The sequence below is a fragment of the Anser cygnoides genome, chromosome Z (genome assembly GCF_040182565.1).
Source record: "Anser cygnoides isolate HZ-2024a breed goose chromosome Z, Taihu_goose_T2T_genome, whole genome shotgun sequence".
Taxonomy (NCBI): domain Eukaryota; kingdom Metazoa; phylum Chordata; class Aves; order Anseriformes; family Anatidae; genus Anser; species Anser cygnoides.
The window spans coordinates 60253532-60268132 of NC_089912.1; the positions used below are offsets into that span (position 1 = coordinate 60253532).

General features: G+C 42.6%; 1 protein-coding gene across 6 annotated transcripts in view; it reads left to right on the forward strand.

The window, feature by feature from the left end:
* DCC (DCC netrin 1 receptor) overlaps window positions 1-14601 on the forward strand; it is a 425812-nt gene that overhangs the window by 72433 nt on the left and 338778 nt on the right. For 3 of the 6 annotated variants that reach the window (XM_066988964.1, XM_066988963.1, XM_066988965.1), the window contains exon 1: window positions 11651-13925. The exons of 2 other annotated variants lie outside the window; for them this stretch is intronic. Coding sequence is in view for 1 of the 4 variants with exons in the window: in XM_066988960.1 (XP_066845061.1) it covers window positions 13865-13925 (61 nt within the window). In the remaining 3 variants the exon portion in view is untranslated. Of the gene's footprint in view, window positions 1-11649; window positions 13926-14601 lie in introns of those variants that run through there. One more of the 6 variants, XM_066988960.1, reaches the window with a different exon arrangement.

Sequence of the window (14601 nt, forward strand, 5' to 3'; positions counted from 1 at the left end):
AGCTGAAGAAGGCTCCTCATTTTTAATCTTGGATGTGGCGGCGGTGGTGACCTACCAAACCCGTGAGTTTCCATGCAACCCAAGTAAGTCACCAGATTGCCCCCTGAATGCATCCATAAGGAGAGAAAAAGTGAAAACCTCAGCTCAGCAAAGTTTTGCTGCCTTGGGACTGCTCAGAAGAGACCCGAGCTGGCAGCTGAATATTGCATCACGATCCATTTGCTATGGCTGCTGAAGGATGACGAGTGTTACAACTTTTAAAACCTTCTTAGTATCTTCAACATTTCTTCCACTCCCCCCCCCCCCCCCCCCCCCCCCCCCGCCCCCAAGTCACATATTTATTCAGGTGTGAGCTCTGCCCTGTGATTTATTATTTGTCATTTGATTCGATCTTGATTAAAGCTGTAATATCACTATTTAAAGGAAATCAAATCAGGACTGCAATTCTGCAATCAATCATCAGTCTCCATGGGATGTTTTGCCGGCCTCTCTCCCTGTACTTCCCGTCTTGTTGGAAAAGAGCTTTCCATTGGTGCTTTTTTTTAAATAAAAAAGCATTGATCTTGTGTCTTGGATACGGCAACACGATATTTATTAATGCATCACCTGAATATGGTGAGGGCTTTTTTTATTTTTAATTTTTTTGGTGTTAAAAAAAGAATATTTTGACCTTGCAAAAATTGATGACCTTCCAAGAATGACCTTCCAGGTACCTTCAATGCATAAATACATTGGTTTTTGGAGTGAGAGTGGAACTGACTGCTCACACTGCTTTGGGAGGTGTGAAAATCTATTTTCAGTCCTGTTTTGTGTGAGCATCACCTTGATTTTCGTGTGAAAGCCAGGCATCTAACACGGAGGCGACACAAAGGGCCATGGTAGGAACAAGATGCCCAGGAATCCTAATTACTGGTCTCATTGCTGTGCATTTTTTTCCTTAAAATCACTTGTCGTCTTTTCAACCAGTGTATTACTGGTTGTACATCCGGGACCGCTGGGCTGTACCGTGGCCTCCATTTTATTTTTTTTCATGAAAAATGCTGTATTTACAAATCACCAAGTCTGATAGAGTGCAAGGGTGGGAAAGACGCAAGCCTCCTGTTTGCCTTAGCTCCTACTGGGCTAAAAACATGGACTTCCCTCCAAAACCACTCACAATTGTGCTCATAAAAATGAGGTTTTCTTGCTGTGGAGGTTCAAAAGCGTTGTCGGTTCTTCGGTCCCACTGCGCTACCTGTGTTAACGCACCCATCTTGGCCAACAACTTTGTGAAGTACAGGGAAAATGTCTTGAATGGCCAGAAAAAGAACCCATATTAATAATTTTTATATATATATATTTAGATTTTTTGTGTGCGTATGAACAAGGGGGCAGGGCTTGGAGAAGGGTTTCCATCCCTTTCCCCAACCCAGACATAACTCCTTCGACCTGAAGAAAGGCAGGGGACTCGGAAAAGAGAACCCCAAATACATGCAGACTTTTGGTGAGCACATACAGGAGATGTAGGATAGGAAATACTTTTTCTATGAGGCAGATACTGCAGTTCCTACGTATCAAGAGTGTTTTTTTTTTATCTGCTGCTCTTACTTAGAGCTCTGCGTTTGCTTCTTTTCCCCGGGGATGTACGTGTCTTCTTGCTGCCTGACACCCTTAACCGTATCAGACCTTTCTCTCTGCTTCTTTGTCCTTTGCGTTTTATGGCATCCTTCTCTTTCTTCTGTCACTAGCTGTCCCATGAGACTCTCAGGACCCCCTGTTAGTTTCTTTCAGCAAAGAAAGCTTTTTGACAGCTAGTCTGAGTCCTCCTCAATGGTGTGATATATAAAAAAAGCCATAATAGGTCGTTCTCTCCCATTTTCAGATCATTTTCTTTGGCATTTCCTTCCTTTTTCTTTTCACCCCTCACTTCATGATGCTCGTCTCCTACTGAAGTCCCCCCACTGTGATAAGCTCTGGTTGTCACAGGGTAACACATCTCCAGGCCAGTCAGTGCCTTCAGCCCCGACACTGCTTCCCCTTCTGCTTTCTCGCCTTCGTTTGAGGGGCTGGAGAGAAAAAATGCTGATTCTTCGTTATTTTTTTTATTATCATTTCAGAAATATTGCCATTAAAGAAATAGGCGGCACAGAGCATCTCTTCACTCTCTGCTCTTACCCTTTATAGGGATAAATAATAGTTACAGGTGATCCCCCATAAAGCCTCTTATTTCTGCAGTTTCCTATACTATTGTCTAGCATCTTTTAAAGGCGACTGCCCCAAAATTTGGAGTTCAAGTTTGATGTCAAGAAGCACGACGATCCCGTATGCATACATCCAAAATCCTTGAAAGTACCACACAGAAAATCTTGCAAAATAAAGTTTGGGGCCGATATCTTTGATACGCCACTTCCATTGCTAATGTTTTTAAAGCTGATTAATTCTACTGTATTTGAGACTGAAATTAAACAAAGTGTTCCTGGGGGTTTTAGTTACAGGGGGTGCTGGAGGAAAATAAATACTTAGGATTCCAGGGGATGATCTGTAGGGAAGATAAAGTGCTCAATTAAATTTAGCGAGCGAGATTATTCTTTCACTGAGGATTATTTCACCCCTTCAGGAAATATTTGTTCTCTGTGTTTAGCTTATCATATTGTGTAAGATGATTAGCTGAAATGGGACGTCGTCTCCTATATAGAGTTAAGAGCAAGAGTCCTGAATGACAATATCCAGGAACGCAAAGATAACATTAAAATGGGTTCTTAAAAAGAATATAGGAATCGTTCCCGTAAAGACAGAAGAGCTAAAAATGTGATTTCCCTGCTATCGAAATGGACTGCCGCGCTATCAGGAATTGAAATTTCTGTATTATTTCACCTGTTTTCTCCCTGCACGGACGACCTGAAGCAGTCAGATCCATAGGAATAGAGGGCGCAAGAGGATCTGATCTATCTGCATGGCTGTGTGATTTTTTTTTTCTACGTCTAATTTCCAGTTCATTGTGGGTGTTAAAAATTGGCAACTGCTGTAGCGGTGCTGGTCAGGCTTTCCTCTTCATTTGAATACTGAAATCAGAAGGTCTTACTGCTTGAATTTGTCAGTTTTCTGACAAATGTGACCTGTAAAAATTAGATAACAACAGGGATGAAGCTGTGGCATTTTCTGCTAACGTATCATTTGGTTTTCGAGGCACGGTGTGCTGGAATTTCATGGTTCGTAGAAAAACATCTGGATAAATGCGAGTGCTCTACCTTTGTCTTGTATTAATGAAGACGAAAAAATTCACTCGTTTCAATCAGCAAAATGAAAAAGAAATAGGAAAAAAAAGGATTGCATCTTACATCTTTTCCATGTACTTACTTGGAGCTTTACCATATATGCTACAGTTATTTAGAATTAAAAGGCTCACTTTTAATGGGTTAAAGCAATATATTTATGTTAGTCGGGCAGGATATCCTGTTCAGGCTCAAGTTGACTTTCCATTCTGTAGCTATTTGCTCTTGCCCAAAGCAGTCTGCATTGTCAAGAGGCCAAAGGAGACGTGGGACCAAGTGATTTTGGGCAGCCTGGTCACTCATGAAGCTCTTCTGAACCCTTCTGAGGTTGAGTTTGGTGCTTTCTCTGCCTCTGAAACCCTTTTCTTTGTCTGCTTTAGAGTACAAGACTTAAACACTGAAGCCGTTCCTTCGTTTTATGATTCTATTATGCAAAATGATGTGAAACTCAGTGACTGAAAGCTCCTGTCGTGCAATCATCTTGTCATGCAAGATGAAATGGGCAGAAAAAGGAGGTCTCGTGGAGGTGCTTACTGACGGGCTGTTGGGACCATTTTTCCAGTAGTAAGAGTTCGATTCCATGCACTGAGCAGGTCGTTTTGGATCTGAGTATAAGCTGTGCTATAAATCAGATATTTTATAGCATTGGGTAGAATTGCAGCATTATACTTCGTTTTCATCTTCTTCTTGCACTACTTTTTTTATCTACTTCTTGCCCAACGTCTCCTTCCTGAGCAGCGGTGTCTAACAGGTTATACTAATTTTGGTTTAGAGAAATTGCAAACTAGAAAGAACAAGCAGTGGTAACTCAACAAAAACTGTAGTGAATATTACGTGCTTCCTTTAGGGCTCTACCAGTTAACCCTTCTTCGGTTTTGGTGGTTTTAAATACGCTTTGCCTGGCACATCAGCTTGGACTCTGCTAATTTGGTTGCTACTTACCAAGCACATGTATTTAAACAATTCAGTTCGTAAAATATTACAGGCTAACGATGAGCCTCCAGTTGTGTGCATTGACTGATGCAAGAGAACAATGACTGTGCATCCTTTACGTTAGATTGCTAGTTGTGCTTTTAGGATATTCTGTTCTGATCACGTCTGAAATGGTACTTACATTGATATCCCTGCTAGTCGTGCTCGGCGACACAGAGCGGTAGCTACATGTACAACAGGAGCGTCCCTGTACCACGAATGAGGAGAAGTGCAATGCCAAGCATCAAATTGATTTTAAATGGTGCCGTAGTTCGTCGCTTCGGCATGAAATTTTAATGGCAAACAAGCTGTAAACAATTCTGTCCCTTGATATTTCTGAGGAGAATGTCTGTCCAAGCTTATTGATTCTTTGTAGTAAAAAGAATGCAAAAAAAGTAATTAATAACAACACTCTATTAATTGCTCCGTGGTTCTTAAAGGGAGCATTCAATTTATTCTGACCGTCTCATTCTGGAAATGCATTAAGAATTCACACATCTTACATTCCAAAAAGTTTTTCATTTGTAAAAGCTTTTTGGAAACAGAAGTTGATTGTTAGTAGCTCATTAAGCACTTAGAAAATTTCTACCAAAGAAGTAAAATCTTTCATTCAATGTGTGTTGAATTCAGTGGAGCAACAACAGGGTTGAGGCGTAGCCCTCATGCTCATTATCCCTTTCCTTTGCATTTCACGTTGTAAAACACCTACTCCAACCTAGCAGAAGTTTTTCTGCAGGCATCGTTCTGCTTGTGGAAGGCAAACATCCCTTCTAAGAAAAGTCGGCAATAATTGGAGGCTGAAGGAAAGGTAAGGTTGCCCACAGCGTTGCTTGACTTCAGTAGGCATTTTAGGGATCTGAATATTTTACTCTATTTCCAGATTTGGGCCTGATCAAAGATGTATTTATCCTGTTACGTATAAGAGACAAGAGTTCAAAGACATAATTATCTGTTCCCTATACCATTGAATGTAGTGATTATTATGAGTCACTGGGTAAAATTGAGGTGAATGTGGGATTAAAAGTCAGGAAAATCAGTTTTGTTCTTCGTTGGGATGTTGATTTAAACTGCTGGCACTTCAGCTCCCCAACTGTAACACAGTACTAATATTTTCCTAACTCATTCCAAGCAGAACAAAATACAAAATCCTAAAAAAAAATAAAAAAACACAACAACAGCAACAAAAAAAAACAGACTACAGAGTGTTTGGTAGCACTGGCATTCTGCAGAAATTGCTGTCTTGTGTAGATTTTGTAGTCATGGTCTAGGAATGGCTTAAAATGGCATTCACGATTTGGGATTGTTCAGCGGGAACGACTGCATTTCTACTTCATGGGTTATGACACGAAGGCTAATTATATACAGTATGCATTATCAATTAGTGAACTGTTAGGATCAAAAACTGTTAAGATCAACTGAAGGAGCAGGATCTTTTCCGGGGACACACGTGAAGGGTCATGCCCACGTGGGGAGAACCCTGCATACCGTAGCCTGGCATCCTTTTGCCCTGGAGTATAAATAAATAATGGATGTCACCGACCCACTTAGCAGCTGTATGTTTTTAATGCAAGCATTTCCTTCTTCTCCCATGCGTACTAAGCTCTCAGGTAAACACGTTTCTTATTAAAATTCTTGGAACTGGATTTATTCTGTCCTCGCTTCCTCGCTGTATCATTGCCAGCCGTACTCCAGTGAGAACGTACACATGTAATATTTTCAATAAGACAGTGTATATTGAAATTTAGGAAGATATTTTTTTTTTAAGCCAGGGGTAACTTTGTTATGTTTGTTCTATATTCATGTTCACCATTGTGCCTCTCACGTGTGCTCATGGCTGATTTTCTGCTTTCCTCGTTTTTGTGAGTTGAAGTTTTTGCAGCATTTTTCATTGGATTTTTTTTTTTTAAGAAAAGTTTGTATTTCTTGCATTGCGTTTCTGCTCAGAAGCAGAAAGAGGAACACCACCGAGTCTGTCAGTGGCTTGACCTGGGATGTGATTTTTTTTCGGTACCACCCCCTTTCCTCCTAACTCAAGTTCTTGGAGCTGGGTTTCCCCAGCCCTGGCAAAGCACCTCAACTACAGTGGTTACTTTGAGAATTTAGCGAGGCTTTTTTACCTTCAGAGCCTATCTTTGACAGATTATGTTTTATTTTTATTCTTTTTTTTTTCCCCCGAAGCAAAGTGGATTTTTTTTTAAAAAATTGAAAACTCTTTCTGAGATAATAAAACCCTTTTTTCCCCATTTTTCCGTAGGCTTCTGGGGGTTATCAATAATGGTTATATCAGCTTGCAAAGCAACTATTACAGCCTGTATCTGAAATTAATTACAGGCACAGAAAGGTAGCACTGATATTTTATAGGGAAAAAAATGCACCTTTAGAGCTAGTAGAAGCTGTATTGAGGGCGATGCGGAAATCGAGTTCTTCAAGCAAAATCATATTGGCTGCAGCAGAATTCACAACATCTGTAAGGTTTCCAAGTCAATTTAGTTTTTTAGCAGTAATTCTTTCCAACATCTTCTTCTTTTTTTCTCCCTCAGCACCATTTCAACTCATACACAACCTCCTTCATAAATTGCGAGGCACTGCCGTAGTTTCTAAAAATCCGAAACGTGGAAGAGTTCGAGAATCCAAGGGAGTGAATTATCAAACCGGACAGCTTTAGGTTTAGCAAGAAATCTCACGGAGATAAATCTCGGGCACCGAGTCAGTGCTTTCCTAGATTTAGAATATCTCCCCGCTATAAAACTTTCAGCACTCCAAAGCCCTGGGAGTAGGGGATGAATTCACCTCAACAACTCTGTTGCTTTTTTTTTTTTTATTCTGCTGTGGCTCGCTGTGCTTAAAGATACCGACTGGTAGTCAGTCATCTTGTCCTTTGCTGTCAAGAAGTCGACTCAAGTTCTTACTTCTCCGATGCAGGTTGTGATAGAGCAAACCGTAAATCAGCGAAGAGCCACGATTTGCTGACAGCGTACCCTCCCCCGTTTGAGCAGAATTACTGGCGAATATGCCACCTTCTCAATGAGTAAATCGAGGTGAATCTCTCCACGCTACTAATGGTTTTTTTTTGGGTAATAATAGGGGATATTTGTGCTGATGCAAACACTGTCTCGTATTATTTGTGTTAGCCACCCACAGGATTTGTTGTCAAAACGATCACTGATTTTAAACTGAGGTTATCTGCACTGATTCTGTCTAATGAGGTGCTTTCCTCATTCATTCCTTCTTCCCATTTGTTTGAGATGTACTTTGATAGTTTTCAGGGTAGAATATTCATATTAAAAATTAGGAAGTTGCAGTTGTCCATACGGTCGTTCTTTCTGAAGTAATGCAGACTGAAGTTGCTGTACGGAATTTGCTCCGATGGTGAGATTTATGGCTGTAAGCTTGGAAAATTCCTATTAATCTTTGCTTTATCCGGACCTCTTCTTTAGGAGAAAATCACAGATCTTTTTTCTCTTTTTGGGCAGTGAATAACTAAAATGAAATGCATGGCTGGCGTAGGAGGTGGAATTTGGGTCTCCCCTTATTACAGCTTGTTGGGGATGTTATTGGGGATGTAATGTTGGGGATGCTATTTCTGCAGCTGTTTGCCTTGCACTGAAATGTAGTTATAAGAAGCCGAATGTGGGGTCCAACAGAGTCCATATGGTCCTTTTTTGGTTGCTGTAATTTCCAAAAACATGCATCCAGTGAGCCAGATACATGTCTCCGCCTCACGAATGCTTGTAATAAAAGTGGAAGGGAAAGTAAGTCATTACTTACTTTATAGTCAGCTGTAAGCTGAAGATGGCTGTAAGAAGGCCAGAAATTTAATCAGATTAAAAAAAAAAATAATGTCTAGGTAGCCTGTTTCCTAGAGCTGGAAGCACTGGACAATTAAAGAAGAAACAAGTTTAGGATGGTCTTGCATTGCCGTGTCCTCCCACCCTTGCCAGTTGGCACGCAGGGAGTGCTAAATACCGGTTTCTGTCTCTGTCATGTTCAGTAGCATCACCACATCTTCCCTCTGCATTTGTCTCATCTCCCAAACTATTTGGCTCCGTAACATCCTGCAGCCTAGAGTTCCAGAATTTAATTATGCATTGCACATCCAAATTACTCCATTTATTTATGTAAATAATTCAGCAGTTATTTCACTGGGACCTCTCGGTTCTTGTGCTCGTGACGTGGCGAATAATCGTTATTTAACTGCTCTGAACCACCGATAGTTCTATCAGTTTTTAGTGGATCCTCCCACACCGTTGTCCATCTTCCAAAGAATCCCAGCCTGTCGGGTCTCTCCTGGGAAAGAAAACCACGCCATGCCTCATATCACCCATGCCATCCTGTCCGAATTTTATAACGGGCCCCGTTGCTCTTGTATCAGCGGTTGGTTTCAAGGCAACGTTATTAAAGTCATTAAAGATACTTAATTTCCCTCCTACCCTCCCTCCTTCTGTTTAATAATGTCTGTGGTTTGAATTTGGGTAAGGATTTCTAAGTGAGGTCCAAAGATGAGGTCCTTTGATTTCCAAAGATGGGGTCCTTTGTGCAAGTGTCATCTTCCGCAGGAAAACCAAACTGAAATCTGCTGTTGAAGATTTCCTCTCAGTTTTAAGTTTTGTCTTAGCAATCGAAATTTTCCAGAAGTTTTATACGTCACACGTTGTGGGAGGAAATAATAATAAAAAGATAATAGTGCATTTCACAACATAGTGAGTTAGCATTAGATATAGAGTTTTGAAGTCAAACCTCACGTTTTCCACAGGTGGGCAGCTCGAAGACAGGCGTGCTGAAAAAATGTTCTTTACAAAGGCCAGGCTTGCATTCACAAAGTGAGATTTGTCTATGACAAATAAAGGCAGTGTATTTATTGTACTTTAGAAGGATAAAATGTGTGTGAAAACAAACACCACCTGAAATCCATCCATTTACGGGCTGCAAAAACAGCTGGTGAGTACCTACCACTGTGCACCCAGTGTTAATTTGCGTCGGAGACACCTCTGCATCCAAATCCAAACCAGTACCGACCCCTTAGGAAGAGCAGGCGCTGTTAACATGAATGAGTGACCTGAACACCGCTTAAAAACTGAGACGCGAAAGCACCACGATCTCTCTTTCATTACTGGGGAAGATGATCCGTGGCAAACGTAAATAGCTTGCCCAGTATCGTGCAGGGAATTTGTAGCCGAACCTAAAATAGTGTCTTGATCTCAGAGCCAAGCCTGAGTTAAAAGATGATCCCTTTCACTCCGCTCTTATTACACAATACTTGATACTTTTAAAACAGCAAGGAAAAAAAAAAAGAGAAAAACAGCAGTCTGTGAGGCAGCATGGATAGTTCTTTGACGAGGTGATGTTAAAAACTGGGTTGTACAGCTTTGCGTCTGTCGCTGTGTTTTCTGATGCACTACCTAACGTGTGCTGTCATTACACAGGCTTTATTTAATATTTACTGTTTGAGCTACATCCTTAAGAACCCCTTTAGGCTGCACATACTCAGCAGTTCGTAGAGGAAGGCAGAAAAGCATCCCTTACTCCTCTTCTGGAGCCCAGGCTCCAAAGGCTGCGCTCTCGCAGGTTGGTGCAGACAATCGAATTACAACTTACCCAAGTCATTATCGGTGCACAAACGGGGTAGTAATCACAGTTCCGAATTAATTTGGGGATGGAACAATGAAACGAGGACCGAACAAGGATGGGGAGCTTTGGCTTGGCGCAGAAGGAGCGCAGTTTATCCGATGGGAAGGGCAATAATCGGACTGTTTCCAGCCACTCTGCCCTAGCTAACGCTTCTGCTGGGTGTAAGAAAATGAACGGGGAGCGTTGCTTTAGAAACTTCTGTCGCTGGCATTGAACGTGAACATCTTCGGAGACGTAACTGCTGTGAAGGAAGGCAGTCAACCTTATAATAATCCAAAAGGTGCTCGAAAAACAACGGCTATGTAAGTGCTGTGTTACGGTTGTGTTAGCCCTGCAGCTCTGGAGAATTCCCAGTTTCAGTCTCCTCTCGGGTGTAAATTTCCTTCCTCGGAAAGAGGGTGTCATGAGAAAAAGCCATGCTGTTAATATTTTAAGCCAGGAGATTGTCTGTGACTTGAAAGAAGTCCTTCCGCTTTTAGAAATAAACTAAATGTTGGGAAAAAACGTAGTTGAGGGGGGTGATCGGGTTAACTCTATTAATCTTTCACATCCTTCCAGTTCCAGTAAGTCAGTCGGACAATGTGAGATATATAAACCCCCAGAATCAGGGGAGTAAAAGAGTTTTAAGAAAAAATGTGGCCTGAGTGGCTGCTAATCTGGGCACTTGGTTCCTGATTCTGCCAGGCGTATGTTGTGAGTCCTTGGTTAAATCGGTTGTGGTGGGATTGGTCTCATCTGCCTTTGGCTGTGATTCAGTGGCCGATAGCCTGCGCTTCTCCAGCGTCAGCAATGCCATGAAAGGGTGATTAATCCTACCTGGAAATACATGGGGAACTTGCCCCGTGGAGGTGCTTGCCTATTAAAGGGAATGCATATAGCTAGCTTAGACTGGGTGTATAACTCTGGGACAGTCCCTTTTGGCCTTGGCGGAGTGTTTAAAGACATCTCATGCAAGATTTTGGAGTTATGAAGCTGATTCTGCTTTCCACACTTCTGTATTGAAAACTGCCTTGTGCTCCAGGCTCAGCAGCAATGTTCTCAGCGTGGCTCTGACACGGGGAAGACGCTCAGCCTTTTCATTTTTTGCCCTCTTCTACACTAGATTTCACAGTACAGGAGAAATGGTGTCGTGTGATCCCAGGGTACATCCTACAGCAGGAGCTCTGGTGGCTTTCTTACGTATTAAAACCACCAGGTGCTCAAAACTCCTCTTCTGTCCTTACTGCTCAGTGATGGGGTGTCTGTGCTTGAAAGGGAAGTTCCTGTAAACAAGTGTTTATAGGAACAGAAAAAGTTTGAGGTTCGTGGAAATGAGAACCAACAAATGAACACATCTGATCAGGAGTTAGTGCAAATGTTCTTACCAGGAGAACATATTTTCGAGTTGCTTTCTTGAGGGATGTTTCACTTCTGAGTTTTGTTACGGTTTTTTTGTGCGTGCAACTTCAGCTTTTAAATGTACTTAGGTACGATTGTCCTTGATTCCTTTAAGGGTCTGGAATTTCGGTTCATGCTACTGCTCTTTCCACAAAATAAATGTAATCATATTCCATTTGTCATTGGGTTATTCTGACATGCCAAGTGTAAGTACAAATATATGAGAGCATAAATTGCAATAGAAGAGGTATCTATGCCTCAGCAATGTCTTTTGAGTTGGTCTGAGGTAGTGATGAAGTCTTTTGAGATGCTCCAAGACAGAAATTGAAATTATTCGTGCACAAATGCTGTTTTCCCCAAGATAGGTCTTTTGACTTCCCTTCAACATGCTGGCACAGCTGCAGTCCCTGCAGATGCTGACATAATCCTTGTTTATGCTATGCCCCGTAGCTCAGTTTGGTCCTTAAAAACAGGAGGACGGAGGCAGAACAGTAACAATGATTTTCAATTAAAAAATGTATACAGTCGGTGGTACCCGCTACAAATGCAGCCTAGCAATCCTACCGAGCGACAAACCGCTGGGGAATTCAGACTCGTATTAAAATTCTGCGCGGCGGCTCTGATTAAACAGCAGAATCCTGCTGCAAGATGAATAGCGAGAATTATTGTCGTGTGAGAGGTGAGAGAAACCGGAGCACGCGAAGGTCGCTGAGGTTGGCACGGCGTCACGGCGAAGATCTCGAAGGAGAACGTGGACTTCCAAGGCCAAAACTTGGTACCGTAACCACGAGGGATATTTCATTATGAAATGTGCTGGTATGGGAAAGTGAGAAATGTTTTTGGCTAGGGATGAAAGCAAAACACTTTCATCCTTTTCTGTTTGTTAGATTGTCGTTACATTTTTCTCGCTCTGATTTTTTGTTACAGCCACCTAGGAGATGGCTTCATTACAGAGAGTACCGACTCTAAGCCTTTATTGTATGGTGCCTACCAAATAGTAAAACTGGGAGATAGCAGGGGAAAGAAATTAAGAAAATGTGTTTAGGACATCTAAGTTACCTTTAAGGGTTAGAACAACATAACCCCATCGCAGCCATATCACAGAAACTCCATTAGAAATAATCTGACCAAGAGCAGGATAGCCATTTTAAAACATTAGCTGGTTTTATTGATTTATCACAAAACAAACCACTGCTTCTTCGCCAAATCTGAAACATTTCTAATTTTATTGAAATGCTGCTCTCTGATTTCCCTAATGCCTTACTGTAGCCTGATGAAGGAAAGCCTCCGAAGATGGATGGCTAATGAATAATGTTTTTTAATGCTATCTGACTAATACTGTTTGTGTTTTCATATGATAAAAAAAAAAAAAAAAGGCTTCTAATTAGGAGAGATATCCTGGAAAATGGCTCTCCAGAGCTTGCTTGTAATACGGACTTGGCTTTTGGTGGGAGGCCGACTGGTGCTGGGGGGAAGCCGTGGTGACTGGCAGCTCGCTGTGTTCAGCATCGTTCCTCGTTTAATCTCTGGACACGGCGACTCGTGCCATGTCATGAGCCAGGATGCTGTCAGGTGTCCGTCTGAATCTTACAGCCTCCGGATTCATCTCTTTAGGAAAATAAAAGCCACCGATGAATTAATGTGGCTGTGTTTGTTATGAGCATGTCACCCGTGTGGCTCGTGGTAGCCAGCCTGCACAAGCCTGCTGTGTCCTTTTATATGGTCTCCTTTGCATTGCTTCTCGGCTCATATAAATGGAAACATGTGCACATATTTCACATCAGGTTTGCTTTTAGCCCGAGAGATGATGACCGAAAGCTGGCTGTTACTTTTAGTAGTGTCCACATATCAAACAGCACATGCTAACACATGAGCTCTTTGCAGCAGTAATTTTTCTGTAGATAGCTAGAGTATGTATTTAAAAATTTAATCGGTGGATAAATAGGAAAGATGGGCTTTCTTCTGACAAAATTAACGTGCATCTCTTGTGGTCCAGGACCTGTTTCTGGTAGAGGATCTATAGATACATCACCTCCAGTATACCTGTTCTCTTCAGAATGAGGTATCTGAAAGCCATTGATGTGCTTCAGCTTAAACATTTAATGCCATATTTGATACAAGGCACCCAAAACATCTCCGGGGAGGCGGACATTTCAGAAAGGTGCCTGTGCCACGGGGTTATGGGGGGCTCTGGGGCCAGATCCTGCACCTCCTGCCTGATGCCAAGGCCTAGGCCCATGGCGCCCACCTCAGATCTGAGGGAGCCCCAGGAGCCTCACAGCACAGCAAGGCCCTGTCATGGCAGCGTGGTGACAGCCAGCAGCAGCCACCTCAGGCATGGTGAGGGAGCCATTTTCTCGCCCCAGGAGCAGCTGGAGGCGACACGACCGCCATGGTCCTGAAGCAGGCACCTGCAGCCCATAGCCAGCCCCAGCTGAAACAGGGCTGTGGGGAGGGGGATCCAGGCGTGACCCCTTAGGATAATTAATGCTGGTAGCGCTGGGAGGACCCTCACCTGCTGCCTTTCAAAGACCCTCCAATCTCTCACCTGTGAGCAATTGACAACCAGAGCTCATTTATGAGCCTCCAGCAGCCTAGGGAAAGGATTGAAGGGTTGGCTGCCTTCTTACTGCTCCATGGGGCATGCAGGGGGAGAGGATGTTGGCTGGGCCCTGGTGCTGCTTGTAAAGGCACAAGGTAATGTGAAACTGCTTTTATTCCGTGTATCTTTTTGCTATAACTTATCCTCTTAGCTGTGAGGAAATGGGATATGACTGAGGTAGCTTTATTTATTGGTAGGTAAAAGTAGATGAGTTAGAGGTGGGCTTGTGAGCCAACTTGCTGACAAGTTGGTGTTTGAACAAGGTAAACGTGCATGGATGTTGTAGGGAAGGACAATGTTGAGAGCAGAAAGGGGTCTAATGTCTTTAAATTCATCCCCTTGTGCCTGTTGTGGTGATGTAGTAGTGGAGAGTTAAATATTCAGGTTACAGCTATGGAAGAGCACCTATGTGGGAGGTAGAGCTTGGGGGGGGGGGGGGGGAAGCCTCCTCTGGTAAAAATTGAGGGAAAATATGCTGGGTATTCCTTACTGGGAAGCTTCCTACTTGGTCAGCTTGTAGGAAAAGATCTGTAGGGGGTAACAAGCCCAAGTCAGCTGCGGATCTGATACCTGCACGGGGTGTGCAAGCATTGTCTTGTAAAGGGATGCCCTGTGCTGTCAGTAGGATTGCTCACGGCCCTCGTTATGGAGGGTACATTAAGCTATTCCAAAGGGTTTCAATGAATGATATTACAGTCTAACATGCGATGCTTTTTCCTTTAAAAATGAAAAAGGAGATAAAGGGTATAGGCAGTGGCAGGTCAGTGCCCT